General features: G+C 44.4%; 1 protein-coding gene across 1 annotated transcript in view; it reads left to right on the forward strand.

The window, feature by feature from the left end:
- Positions 1 to 3,145: 3,145 nt before the first annotated feature.
- TMCC3 (transmembrane and coiled-coil domain family 3) overlaps positions 3,146 to 15,262 on the forward strand; it is a 250,306-nt gene continuing 238,189 nt past the window's right edge. Inside the window, exon 1 of the mRNA XM_030548541.1 lies at positions 3,146 to 3,335. Within this exon, the coding sequence (XP_030404401.1) occupies positions 3,330 to 3,335 (6 nt within the window). The 5' untranslated portion in view covers positions 3,146 to 3,329. The remainder of the gene's footprint in view (positions 3,336 to 15,262) is intronic.

The raw sequence follows: 15,262 nt of genomic DNA on the forward strand, positions 1-15,262 counted from the left end.
AGTCAATATGTGCTTTCAAGATCCCCCTGCAAGAAATGTGCCGCTGTTGTCTGCCAGGGAGTGAGAGGCCAGGGGAGCACATCACCTGTGCACGGAGCTCGGCCCAGGCTGCCCAGCATGCTGTGAAAGGTAGGAGTGCCCTGCCCCTGGCTTAGCAGATTGCTGCTGGGTAGGGAGATCTCTTGCCCCACTTGCAGAGGTGACTGACTGACTGGGTGCCCGCTGACTACTGGCAGCCAACAAAAAGCCAACCTCTGCCCAAATCAGACTGACATGACAGTGGCATCACAGGTGCTGGTGCTGGGGTAGATGCAGGACATCTGTGTGCTCTGCCCCTGTGAAACGTGCTGATCAGGGTCCTTTGGGCCGAGTACTTTACACGCTGAGTTTCCCTGGGAAGGCGCCAGCTGCGCAGCCTGGGTCAGGAGTGTGTGAGGGGGAAATCTCTGGGGAAGAAGAAGTGGGAGCAGTCCCACATGCGGCTGTGAGCAGTGCTGCTCGCCAACCACCAGCACGTGAGGCTTTGCACAGAGCGGCCTCCTGGCTGCCCTGTGTGGGTCTGGCTGCTCAGGAGCTCCAGGAGCCCAGCTTGAGCCTCTGCTGGAGTTGGCTTCCCAGGTGTCAGTGTCTTGGGCTCATCTGCTCTGTTTAATGGGGGTACAAGGGGAGGTGTCGTTTGTACACGCAACTAACTCTGGAGTGAAGGAGCGGAGTGGGGACGGGGCTCTGCAGGATGCAGTTTAACCTCAGTTCAATGTGGATCCCAAAGCTACAGCATCATGTGTCTGGACTAGTTGCTCTGGGGGGGGGGGGGGTGTTGTGTGACTCCCACTTGCCGAGCTGTGCTCACCAGTCCCCCGGCCAGGATGGGGAAGTGTAAGTGGGGGCATTTCATGAATTGCAAAGATGAGCTTCCCTGGCTACTTCGCACTTACTGACGTTTCTGCACTGTAGAAGTCTTGTGGAAGCCCTGGAGAGTCTGGCTCTGGGCAGGATAATGAGTCTGGGGGGGGATGGGGAAGGGATGTGGCGGGCCAGACCCCCTGCAGCCCTGGGGATTGCTGGCGCTGGTTTCCCATAGCTAGCCTACGCGTGGGCATGGGCACAGGCTTCCTGAGCGTGCTAAAGCATAAGTGCCCCACTGCCTGCTCAGGTGGGGCTGGGGGCAGAGACCTCGTTAAGAGGGAGCACCTCATCCCCTCACCTTTGTGCAGGAGCCGCAGCGCCTCTTCTCAGCTTCCCGCTCTGCATCCCCCAGGCTGCCCAGTGCAGGGCATGTGACCAGCCAGAGCAGGGCCACCCCACTGACTGCTTTAAGGGGGGCCGGGAGTGGAGCATGGCCAGAGGCTGCAGGGCCAGTGGGCTGTATTTTATGGGCTCCCTTCTGGGTACAGCTCTCATTGCCTTAGCTGAGGCTGCAACAGGGCCGGCTTTAGGAAGCGCGGGGCCCAATTCAAACAGTTTCAACGGGGCCCAGGCAGGGATGACACACACAAAAAAAAACCACGTAAAAAAACATGTGGGGCTTGTACTCACTGGGTGGCATTCCTAGTCTTCGGCGGCGGGTCCTTCACTCGCTCTGAATTTTCAGTGGCACTGAAGAACCTGCCGCCGAAGTGCTGCTGAAGACCCAGAGCAAGTGAAAGACCCACCGGCGAAGACCCAGAGCGCTGCCGGGTGAGTAAATATTAAAAAGGAACCTCCTAGCCAGGGAAGGGATTCTTGACCACTTGCCCCACCCCCCAACGGCTCTGCCACTGGGTGCGGAGCCCTCTTAGGTGCAGGGCCCGATACAGGGGAATTGGTGGAATTGGCCTAAAGCCGGCCCTGGCTACAGCGCTGCACTCCAGCCATCTGGAACCGTTGCTGGGCTGGCTTGGGCTGTTGGGAGCCCTGGTCAGGAAGGATCAGTCTGTGCAAGTTGTTTCCTGTGTCTGCTGGAGCACTGTGACCACTGTCAACCTCACAGGCCAGCGATTGTGCCTGTCTGTGGAGCAAGAGAAAGTGAGCAGGACAGAGCCTGAGCAGTAGCAAATCACATTTTCATAGCAGCCCTGGTCTTACAATGTGTCACTTCCCTCTGGAACAGCAAATGAGTTGTGTTATGTGAAATGCATCTGTTAAGGAAAGGGGGAGGGGAGACAAAAAGGAACGGGTTAACCTGCAGTGTGAATGTCACCATGCTAACCAGGTGAACCAGGGAGAGTTTCTCTACCCTGCACAGTTAATTTTAGTTTTAGCCTCAAACTCTCTCCTGCTATCCAAACAAAAACATCTGACCTGGGTTCAGAGATGCATTAAGCATTAGAGTAGCTTGCCTGGCTAGAAGTGTGGGTGAGAGCCTGGCTCTGCCATAACTCAGGTTAGTAACCCATCCACTCTGCAGTGAGGGCCCAAGCTGAATCACTCAAGTGCTGATAGTCCTCCAGTGCCTTCCCTTATTCCCAGTGCTCTGAAACAAGGGTGGGTGTCTCGTCATCTGGGAGTGACAGCTCTCGTAGGAGGGTCCTTAAAGGGTGCCCTGCTGAGACCAGCTTGATTTTGTATTTATGTATTTGGCCAGGCCTGTGACCCCTTGGCACCTCCATCCTCTAGTTTAAGCACTGGCAATTCCCCTGGAAGGACAGACTCATTCTCCTGCAATTGACCCAACTGACTCAGATTCCTAGAGCATCTTTGCAAGAAGAACCATGGAATATGCCCCCATGGTGCCTATAGAAATGGTGAGGACCCAGTCATGTGGGTAGGACTTTGTGGGGACACTCACACCCAGGCTAGGCTCAGTTGAGTGCTCAGACCTGGGTGCCAGTCACCTGTGTTAACTATGCAGTGTAGACATAGCCAGAGGTTTGCTTAATGTGAACTCTCCAAAATCATCAGAGGAATTAATACTTTATAGATCTAGTTCCCTACTTAAACTGGGAGATTCAGATTGTCAGAGATGAAAGTGTTGAGGGTCACTAAAGCCATAGTAAACCCCCAACTCTGATGATAGTGAAACTTTCCCACTCACAGCTGAAGCCTCTTCTAATTAATTCCTTTTAGAATTTAGTTGCCATGACTGCAGGTACTGAAACTGATGTTACTTTTGCAGAGTCTGAGTCAGCTTGGCAGCACATGCTATTGTTTATGGCATTTAGGAAGCCTGAGAATGTGAAAAGGGCTCTACCTCCTGGCCCCACAGCTGGCTAAAAATCTTATTATAATTGGAGGCAAATCCAGCTGGTCAAGGTCTTGGTATGGTGTGATTCGAATTGGTGAAAGCTTCTCCTGGGAGTGAATTGCTGGGCAGCAGAAGATAAGGTCTTGGAAGCAGCCATCTGCCGTGAATGTTGGTGGGTGGTTTTTCTTGCCTATGTCTGTTGGTTGTTGCACAGCCACAGATTATTTCATTGTTGTAGTAGCTCATGCATGAAGAGATTTCAGGAAATTGGACAGCTCTCCATTGCTCATACTGTGCAATAGATGCTTGCTACCTAATGCCATTTACTTCAACATGCACACAAGGCATTTTACTGTTAGTGGAGGAGGAGAGAGGTATAGAAGAAAAATGTGCAGGTGTGAATTGCAGCTTGATGCTGCTGCATGGCTGTCCTCTCTTTTGGGCCTGATCCAAAGCCTATTAAAGTCAATGGGGTCTTGTGATTTGATAATAGGGAGCTTTGGATCGGACCCTTACAGCTCTGAACTTATTTTTCTCAGTTGTCCCTCCTTATTGATGCAAGTTTAACTCTGGGCTGTCCCGAGCTAGAGTTCCCATAAGTACTGAAAATTGGTTACATCAGGAAGCTGATGGATCCATTTGGGCTTTGTGATCTAATCCGATTCATTCCTTTAACAATGCTTTTTGCACTTTCTTGTTTCCTCATTTTGTGGTGGTGCCACATACTGTGCTATGCATTTAGGCCTGTTAATGTTATACATTTAAGCTTTGGATAACTACAGCACCTAATGGTAGCTGAAGCTGCAAAGCCGTCCACTGAATTCAGTCATTAAACCTTCTCTGCTTCTGCTGTGCAGTGATGATGAAGGTATCCTGGTGCCTTCTCTAGCCCTTCTCTCTGTACTAGGCTGGAGTTTGATGGTTGCACTCAGTCCGGTAGTGCATAGCCTCAATCATCTTGCTGGTTTTACTTTGGCTATCTATTTTCATTATTTGTTTTTACTTTCCTAGCTTAGGGCAGTTGGCACATTCTGCTTCACTTCCTTCATTCTGAAAAGGCACCTTCTGCTTTTACAGAATCCTGAAATGTGCCAGTAGTAACCTATTTTACAAATCCCTCCCGGGTGCATTTTGTATTATTGAAGTGTGGCTCATGGACAGATTAGGCAAGAGAGCTCTAAAAGAAAGCTGACTAATTCTAGCCCATCACTGTGATTTAATGTGGAGCAATTAATTTATTTGTTGAATTTATTTTTCCTCTGCCCCCCTTCCTTTTTCCTAAGAAAGAAATGCAAGTTTAGGCCCTTGACTTTAAATTATGAATATCAAAGTCCAGATCCTGGGTTTGGCAAAGTGAACTGCATGTAGCACCCAGGGGAGTTATGGGTGAAAGGTGTCTGAGTCCCCTTTCTACATCCCCAATTCTGGGGCTGCCCATTTAGGGGTCCAAAGGCGGTTCTCAGATACTTTTGCAGGACCATCCTATTCTATAATATACTCCAGTCACTGCCCCTCTCTCTGCGAGACTGCTCCAGAATTATCTCTAAAGTTATGACTAGTTTTATGTCACCTTGCAGGGTTCCACCATGACAGAGGCAGCTATGTGAGTGACATAATTAGGGTGTTAATGTGGGCTGAGACTCTCATCCTAAAATGATGATGATGCTAGTATTCTGGAGAGTGACAAAGTTAATAATGAAGAACAGCTACGTGAAGAGCCTTTCAACAGATGTTCTTTTTAATAAATACTTTTGGTTCTAGTGCGTGGTGTTAGAGGAGGGCTTGCGTTTAGAACTTAGGTGGCTTCATTGGCTTTCTCTCCTGGCTTTTGGCTGGGATTTTTGGTGTATTTTATTTTTATTGTATTTATTAACAATCTGGTCTCTTAAATAAGTTTTACAAGGCGTTCAGTTCTATCTCTATTAAAACTGTAAAACTTAGTATATAAAGTGGCTAATGGAAGTCCCCCTGCTACCAGTTGCTTTCTTTCATTGTGATAATGATCATATATTGTGGTTGCAGCTTTTCTTCTTAGTCTCCCTCTTCTGCCTTGTCAGCTGAAAGTCAGTCTTTTGTTGTCTCGTGCTTAGATCCAAAATTCTGCTTTTCTTACATTTTAGATGCATTTACCCATCCCTGTACTATAAACTAACTTTAATTTTAAGGAGAGTTGGGTATCACTGCTAAACACATTAATAGAATTTTAATGTAGTTTTCTTTTAAGTGTGGGGACCATTGTGCCATATGTTCTCCCACTCTTCAGTTGGTGTCTGTCAATTTTCCATCATTTCATGAACATAGTTTTGTCCTTTACAAAGCAATCTCTAAATGTTACTTCTAGAATCGACAGTAAGCCATTTTTGTTTTATGGTTGTAGTGAGTAGTTTTTTTTTCAAATTCTGTCAATTTTATGTGTGTCTGCCATTTTGTGGGAGTATGGTGAAAAATGTCTAAACTGTAGGTATTGATGTACTGAAACTTTGGTGTTTTTCAAGTTGTATTTCATCAAGTGATTTAAATACTTTGTCTCTAAAGTCCAGTAGGCTGAATTTTGATATACCTGTGAGGTCCCAAATGTCAAAACTTCCCAGGCTTTGGGTTTGAATTCTATATTCTCTACTATAGCCATTAGAGGTGATGGGTATGGGCTTAGTTTTCTAAATAAACTATACCAAGTTTCTACTGTTGCTTTCATAAGAGTGGTTGTATTCATTTATCCTCTTGGATTTCTTTATCCGGAGATCATGCAGAGTTTGTTTGCACAGCAGTGAACTTGTTCGATCTCTACCCACTGTTTACTAGGGTTTGGTGTTATACAGTAACTTAACTTTCTGTTCCGAATAGCTTGATATTGGTGCTTAATGTGTGGCAAAATCTCCCTTTTATTCAAAAGCCATGGCAAAGCAGATTGCTTAATCCTGGATTTCTAATTTCCCCAGATTAATTAATTAATTTTTATCATGAGTTGCTATTGAGCTAAGAAACTTTCTGGAACTAAAAATGGAAGAGTTTGGAAAAGGCAGTTAATTTGGGATAAGAGAGCAACTTTAACTGCTGCAATTCTGCCTACCTATGAAGTTAATATATTTTCACCATTTTTCAGAGGTTTAGATTTTTCTTAATCAAAGGAGTATAACTAATATTATATATGTCTTGGTATCTTTTAGAAATGTCTTCTTGGGTACCTCACTGAAGACATTATCTATTTATATTTGCTCTTTCTGTAGATCAGAGCCCACACCTATATCAAGGAGCTGTGATTGTCATAATTTTAATTTAAATCCAGATACTCTGCCAAATTTTAAGATCTCTTGCTATTCTAGTAGTCTGTGAGGTAGATTCGTAACAATACTATGGCGTCTGCACATAACACTAATTTGTGTTCTGTTTCCTATTGTAATTCTGTTTGCTAGGATTTTTCCTGATCAACTGGGCAAATTACTTCATTACCATAGCAAAAATAAGAGACAATAAAGGGCATACTTAGTATGTGCCTTTAAGAAGGGGGGGGAAATTTTCTGACATCCATTTATTCTTATAGTAGCAGCATATGGATTGGAATACAAGACAGAAATGCAGTTTTGAAATTTAGAGCCTAAGCCAAATGTATCTAAAGTGTTTTTTTAAAGACCTGTTAGTTTACTCTGTCAAAAGCTTTTTCTGCATCTAGTGATAAATTAGGTAGGGGCTTAATGGTAGAGTCTGCAAAGAAGATCACGTCTAAGACTTTGAAAATTGTCCAATAGCTAGCTGCTTGTTTAGTACAAATGCTGTCTGGTCCCTGTTGATTATATCTAGATAAATATTTTTTTTCAGTCTATTTGCCAGAACTGAAGCATGATTTTTTGTTTTTTGTATTTTGATTTAATTATATTGGCCTTGTTTTGCAACTGCATCACATGGTTGACTCATTCAATTTGTGATCCACTATAATCCTCCTTTTTCAGCAGTGCCTCTGCCTAGTCAGTTACTCCCCACTATGTGTTTGTGCATTTTGGTTTTTTCTTCCTAAATTGTTGTACTTTTGCACTTGTTGGCTTGAATTTCTTCTTGTTGATTTCTGACCAGTTCTCCAATTTAAAGGACAGGATTCGAATTCAAATCAGCCTTGATAAAGTGCTAGCAAGCCTTCCCAGTGTAGTGTCATCACAAACTTTATAAGCATACTCTCCACTCCATTATTCAAGTAGTTAATGAAAATATTGAATAGTACTGGACCCAAGACAGATCCCTGGAGGATCCCACTAGATACACTTTCTATCTGACAGTGAACCATTGATAACAACTTTTTTTTTTTGAGTACAGTTTTTTTTTTCTTTTTTCAGCCACTGGTCCACCCACCTTATAGTATTTTCATGTATACCATATTTCCTTTAGTTTGCTTATGAGAATGCCATGTGGGACTGTATCAAAAGCCTTACTAAAATCAAGGTGAGTTGTGTACACTGCTTCCCCACCCCCTAATCTGTTACACCAGTAACCCTCTCAAAGAAGAAAATTATATTGGTTTGGCATGACTTTGTTTTTGACAAATCTGTTAACTTTTTTTTCTCACCCTTTTATCCACTAGATGCTACAAAGTGATGGTTTAATAATAATTCTAATGGTACTTCTAGGTAAACTTTTTGTTTTTAATCTTACTTATGATTGCCTGAAATCCCCAAGGGACTTACTTCCTTATTATTTCAACACTTTTTTTCATACAAACCACTCATTATTTTAGTCTTTTTTTTCTCCGTCTGTTATTTCTAACCCACCAGCCAGGCCTACAGTCAAACTGCAACATAATGAAATGCTTGGCACCTGTTTCTTTTTTAATTGAGAGGCTCTTGTGTAGGACAGTGTCTTGTCAACAATGAAAAATAGGGATTAGCGTGGAAAAATGATGGGGGCAAGCAATGCCAAATTCTAGAAGATGTGGATTCAGGCAAATCTAGATATTTTTGATGGTAACGAACCACTGTGATTTCTGATATACTGCAGAGATTTTCAATTTTGGAAGCCACTGATGCTTAACCTGGGAAGGAAGAATGAGGAAAAGGCCTATCGCCTCAAAACATTTGCAAAGGTGGTAGACGAAGTATTGTCTACGTTTTCAGAAGCGAATAGTAATTTTGAGTACCTCATCATCTGCGTTCTGAACTCAAGACACTTTAAAGGAGCGTGATTTTCAGAGGGTGGATGTGCCCTGTATTTCTGAAAATCAGGCTCCTTTAAAGTGTCCCAACCCAGGCACCCAAAATCACTAATGACCTTTGAAATATTATGCTTGCATAATATTTCCAAACCATGCCTAGGAATGAGGCGGCAGCCACAATCCTTTCCTATATGCCCAAAAACTGGCCATATTAGTTAAAGCTGGTGGTGTGAGCATTTCACAAGGATTTCTTATGCTCTTCTTGTGTACAACACACACACATTTGTCTATGTAGGGTGTATGTGTGTATATATATGTGTGTATATACTTTTTAATATATATAAAACACCTAAAGACACCCCCCCCATCACTTTGATATCTAAACAGTGTGAAACTGTGGACCAGTTTCTCAGCTGGTCTAAACAGATATTGCTCCACTGATTTCAAAGAAGTACACCAGTTGAAGATCTGATTTTCTACATTCCATCTTCACCTATATCTGCCCCAGTTCCTGTAGATTTGAGCCCTCCCAGATAAATATACCAAGAGAAAAATATTGAAATGAAGAGAGTGCTGCCCCTGCTCCAACCAACCAACCAAATTGGTCAGTGTTCTCACTAATAGTCAGGTCACCCAGTGAGTGAAGCTAGATGGAATTAATGGAAAGGAGTGGAGAAACTGGGTTTTCCAGCAGCCACAGAAAAACCAAATTCTTGGTCCTCGCTGTTCTTATTTCTTTGAGCTTTCCCCCAGCTTCTTTCAGTGGATGACCTCCCTGTCTGAATTAAGGTAAATTCAGCTAATTATAGGCCAGTTTGTTTAGCTGAGACATTCAGTCCTCAGAACACTAAGCTGCATTTTGGATTTAAATTCTCATTGGCTACTGCCTCTCTGTTTGGCATTTTTCCTGTGTCTCTCATTTGTTTTCCTCTGAGAACAGAAAAACCTGTTCACGTAGTAAATTCTGTTACAGCAGTTCAGCCTGACAAGATGTCACCAGCTGATGACTGGTATAGATTAAATCCATTCTTAGAAAAGAGATTGACAAGAAATGAATATTTGCGGGGAGGAGGAATCCTGTTGATGATCCAAGCTGGACTAAATGAAAATGTTTAAAAGGCATGAGATCAAGGTTGCTACTTCTGTGTTTATTACCATTTAATATTCTTAGCCTTTGCTACCCAGTCTCTGTCCTGACTACTTTAAATATTAACAGCTGCTCCTGCAGGGGAAAAATGGGGAGCGAGAAAGAACAGTTTATTTGTGGGGAGACACTCTGTTTTCTTAATTAGAGTCAATTAGATGCAGCAATGAGGGACATATAGGCACGTAGATACATGAAGCAGAAGGGTGTGATATATCAGAATGAATAGATCTATACACAAACAGGGTTAGCTGCAATGGGGGGAAATCTATTGTTAAAACAAACCAGGGATGTGTAGGATTAGAAGGGCTCTCCTGGGTCATTGAATCCAGTCCCCTGCTGTCAAGAACAACTCTGTCATATAATGCTGTTCATAAAGTTATCAAGCTCCACTAGTTTTAAGATAAGGTTAATTACTTGATTAGTGCTTGCAGTTGGCTTTTCTTCAGAGCCTGTTGTGTAGAGTTGCACTTTCACTGCCACTGCATGGGAAACTGGGAGTGGATGCTGATGCACCTGTTAGGAGAGAGGTGCTATTTTGTCATTCTCACATAAGATGTTTGTGGAATTCTCCAGTAGCGTGTCAGCATCATTAGAACACTGGAGGGGGAACTCTCTGATCAGGTAACAGTGAGACTTTAATTAAAAGCCCCCCTTCTTGGCCCCCTCAGAAGACATAAACATGTATTTCCAGTCCATGAGCATAGTTAAGCATTAGATTTAACAGGACTAACATACAGGCAATATAACTTTGTAAGAAACAAGCCCAAAGTTCCTAACACTGTGCCCATCACTGAAGCTTCTGTAGGCATCTTCATAATGTCCATTCTGTGCCCAGGGAAAATACCCATTGAAAACATCTTTCTAGGTTATGAAGGTATTAAGGTAAAGAAGGTCCATTGAAATCAACCTGAAGTTTTAAATTGCCTCTTTTCATAGATCCCCTGCAATAGAAAGTACTAGTGTTGCCTATTTTTTTTATATATATAGAATATTCCATGCTTCTAATTCTTCTGGGACAAAAGGCTCCCTCCCTCTGGACTCTAATTTATTAGGGGCCCAGCTTTCCCATCCGTCCTGCCATCCTTTTTCTCCACAGCTCCAGTCACTGGTAACGGGTCATGTGCTCTGTGCAGCACTTTCCTTTGTTCCCTGCACCAAGGTTGTGCATTGCGTAAATGTGTGTGTGTGGGGAGCGGGGGCAAATATCTCCCAAGATTTGAAGGAAACCATGGTAGCCGAGTGAGGAAGGCTAGGGGGATAAAGTAGCTCAAGAACAGTGGTGATGGGTGCTATCGAAAACTTGTAGTAAGATAGAAAAGCAAGTCCGTGTGCTCTGCATTATAAACAGAGATTGTTCATGCTGGACAGTTACTGCTATGTGTGTGATGGCCTTGAGCTGGAAACTGGGTAAACTGGCTTACATGGAGCATCCTAAATAGATCCACACCAACGTCTATCCTTTTTATGGGTCCAATTCTCTGCTCCACCACAGACTTCTGTCCGACCTTGGGTAAATCACTTAGCCCCTCTGTCCCTCATACTTGCCCACCTCACTGATGTTGTGAGGATAAATACATGAAAGATAGTGAAGTGCTTTGAGATCTACTGATGAAAAGCACTATATAAGAGCTAGGCAGCATTATTATTTAAATCTACATGCTAAGAATTGTTTTCCTATGTTTCTGGAGTAAAATTTTCAAAAAGTGATTTAGGCTTAGATCAGTGGTTCTCAAACTTTTGTACTGGTGCCCCCTTTCACATAGCAAGCCTCTGAGTGCAACACCCCCCGCCCCCCATAAATTAAATACTTTTTTATATATTTAACACCATTATAAATGCTAGAGGCAAATCAGGGTTTGGGGTGGAGGCTGACAGCTTGTGACTCCCCTATGTAATAACCTCATGACCTCCTGAGGGGTCTTGATCCTCAGTTTGAGAACCCCTGGCCTAGATCCTCTAAGGTGCCTAAGTCCCCCATTTAAGTGCCATTGAGGTTTTCAGAGCCAATGCTGAGCTACCTAATCCTGTGGGTACCTAAGTTTCCACTGCTTGGCATTTTCAAAGCTGCCTAAGCCCTGACACTGCTCCACAGCTAATGAGCAGCTCTGAGCCTGAGCTCAAGCCGAAGGCCCTGAAAGAGGATTCTCAAACTAGGCAGGGGAATGCCTATTTTGCCAGGGGGCCCAATCCTGTAGGTGTGCTCTGAGCACACCTTAGATGTGATACCTGTCAGAAGCAGCAGGAGGGCTGGATTCAGACCACTGAAACTCACCTGCACAAAAAATGGCTGGAGGCACTGGGGAAATACCTCTCACACTTGCTCGATGCATCAAGCAGGAGAGAGAGAGAGATGGCTTTGGCTGCTAGGGCCTGGGGTATGTAAGTGGTTGTGACCCAACTTTGGGCACCTAACTCCAGGCTGGGGTTCTCAGTTGAAGACCCCTAGTGGTGAGAGGCACCTATCTCTGGCCCATCAGCCAGGTGCACCAGTCAACCACTTAGTCACCTAAGCCCTTCTCCTCACCCATCTCTGGTAGTTCACTTCTGGCTAACTTAAGCGGCTCTTCATTCAGCTTGCTGGCTTCTGAGGCTCCCTTGCATAGGAACCTAACTCTTCCCCATGTATTGTATGTAGAGCCTGAGTGTCTGGCTCAGGGCTGAGGAGCCCACTAGGCAGCTGAGCACTTAGGGGTTAGGCATTGCATTGCCAAGTGGAGCAACACCTAAGTACCTTTTGAGGCTCTGCGCCTTAGGGTTGTAATGCCTAACCCCTAAGTCACATGACTTGGGCCACTTGGACTGAGCTCCTCAAAGGTATTTAGATGCCTAATTCCCATTGGTTTTAATATGTTTAAGGATATGGTGTTATTTTCAAAAGCACCTATGTGACTTGTTACTGCTGGTCTCTCCTTGCTTGCATTGCTGGTAAGGAAGCGTGAGGGGATTAAATGAGCATTTTCCCTCTCTTCCTCTTTATGTGAAGTGGTGTCTCAGAGCTTTGCTAGGGCCCACTGAACTTTGTTTTATCTGTTTGTTTGGCTAATGACAGTACAGTCAAGTGTGTGACTCGCCTGGTTCAGTGAGTGGCTCAGCTAGGGAAATGTGTAACAAGTCTAGAAGAGCGTACAGTAGACAGAGGTGGAAAGGTTCTGAGGGAAAACAATCAGTAGGTGCAGGAAGAAATAAAATCTGACCCCTATTTAGCTCTGCATGGCTAAAAAGAGTCAAGGAACTAAAATATGTTTTGATGATTTTAAGTCAGCAGATATAACTCTGACTCTACACAGGTAGCATCTAGATCTGTTGGGTAAGAAAGTACCATTTGTACAGGCTTCTCAGAATAGAACTGCATTCTAAACTGCTGTATCCCCAGGCAGATTTAAAGTGCAGGACACACACAGGCCTGCTAACAAAGGGTCAAATGCACCAGCCAGCATGGCTGTGCCAGCACGCTGGGATGTCCCACTCAGTGCAAAGGGGAACCCGAGAAGTAGACTGAATCTCAGCGATGACTAGGGCCTGTGTTTTCTGGAAATTGCTGATGTTGCTGTGGTTTTTTTCCCAAAATTATCTTTCATTTCTGGAATCTTCTATTCCTTCAGATTTTCTGCCTTGTGCTTCAGCCGTTGGAGCTGTTTACTACCAATGCCTATGTAACCCTTCTGCCCCTCTGAGTTGGCAGCAACAAGGGCCGGGTTCAGTATCCAGGGGTTCCGTTTCAGTAACACAATGCATAACCGGCTCGAGTCCCCACCCAGTGACCTGGGACACTCACATACCACACCCCCCCTGGGCGCCTCTAGGAGGCAATACTTCCCCTCTCGCAAGCACGGAGTCTGAGTGTAGCAAAATCTTTTTAATAAAGGAAGGAATTAATGTGGCATCCCATTGGAGAAACACCACAAACAGGGTTATAACACAAACCATAAACAAAAACCCACCTCCAAGTACTTTTGGCACTGTCCTTTTTCCCCTTAGGGTTTTAAGTCCAATCACCCCAAAGTCCAACAACCCAAAAGTCTCTGGTCAATGCCACCCCAGAGTTTGAGAGTTTATCTGTAGAGGTCCCTCCCCCCAGCCTGGATAGAAAGGGGCACCTTACGTGGTCCTGGGCCAACTGCCCTGCCTCTCCGTGGGTTCTGCTTCCGCCTTCTCCACGAACTGCTCCGCTTTACCAGCCGCTGCACGCTGCTCCTCCAGCCGTCCCCACAAACTGCTCCACTCCGCCAGCAGCTCTGTTCCACAATATAGCTTTGGGCTCCCCACTAGTTAGCACCATACTCAGTGCTCTCAGCTCAGTGATTTTAGCTTTTTAGTAATTTTCAGCTCTTAGTGATTCCAGCTCATAGTGGGGGAGCCCCAGTGCAAGTGCACCATTAGCCCCAAGTGATTTCAGCTCAGTAACCTGTATTTAAATTCTTGAGGAAACAAAAAAATCATTTCTGACATTCCACAGTGGAGAGAGGAGGAGGTGCAACTGGTGCTTCTGGCTCCACAAGGAGACTGCACCACAAGGCACAAATACCTGTCCCCAGCCTCTCTCAATTCTCTGGGTTTTGGAACCCATGTCTAGCCAGTACCACCCAACTGAGGGTGAGCAATTTGTCACCAAGCAGTCCCACAGCTTGGGAGTCTGGGATAGGGTAGGCGTGCCTATGCAAATACACTCTCTGAAATTCTTTCCACCAGATGTCAGTGTAGAGCTTATCCTGACTCTGCTTACACCTAAAATGGTTAAGCCTGAGGATAGAGTTAAAGAATTTGGCAAAGATGTGCTGCATGTGGATGGAAGGAATTTATTTTTTATAATTTGCAGCAAAGTTCTTGATCATGGTAAAAAGGATTGCATAGTCGACCACATTAAAGGTCCGCGGCATGTTGTAGCAAGAGGGAAAGAAAAAAAATGAAGGGTAGGGAGGGGTGACATGACAGCAGCAAAGCAACAACTCACAATTACTGGTTTGCTTGCATGACCCCATGAAAATCAGAAATACAGGGAAAAGAGAGTACAAGACTGGGTGGAGGCCTGTTGCAGTGCAAACATCCCACTGGGAAAAACAGACAATCCCCCAAATGTGAATTCTTAAATGAGCATGTACAGAATGGGGGCTGTGTCCTGCCAGCAAGTACACTGAGATGAGTCCCTTTTTCCCATGTCTTTGAACTAAACAAGCAGCAACTGATCACTGAATTGAAGGGTCAGCATGTAGCTGTAATTGTGCATGAATATGCAGACAGCCTAAACCGGTATATTGTAATACAACTGATGCAGTTTCAGAAGATGGCCTAGGTGCTGCCAAGCTTGTAGAAACTGTGGAGTTAGAACTTTTAACTATTCTACAGTTGCACAAGCTGTTGTAAAGATCATTGCACAACATGAAGTTGACTTTTCAAATGTAGTGGCTTATGTGACAGAGAAACTGCCTTTGAATGACTTTTGCATGTACTTTGCATTAAGTGGCATTTTAACCAGCTGAATTTATCAGCTGGGCACACATTACAGCTTTACTAGGCAAGTGCTGGCACTGTTTGCATACAAAAGTGGACCATCTGTGTGCTCTAATGAAAAAGTTGTTCTGCAAACCCCCACTCAGACCTGCACTTTTCAGAGACTACTTTATCAACCATGGAGTTGAAAGCCTGACAATACCTTCGGAACTGGCTGTAACAAGATAGAATACTTGGTTTAAAGCTTTAAACCATCTCAGCCCTCATGTGGAGCACTACAAGAGGTGTGATGCTCAGGATGTCGAAGTGGAGGACACCACAGCTGGTTTAAAGGAGTTAAGTGTTTTGTTGCAGAGTGAATCACTTG

The sequence above is a fragment of the Gopherus evgoodei genome, chromosome 1, assembly GCF_007399415.2.
Source record: "Gopherus evgoodei ecotype Sinaloan lineage chromosome 1, rGopEvg1_v1.p, whole genome shotgun sequence".
Taxonomy (NCBI): domain Eukaryota; kingdom Metazoa; phylum Chordata; order Testudines; family Testudinidae; genus Gopherus; species Gopherus evgoodei.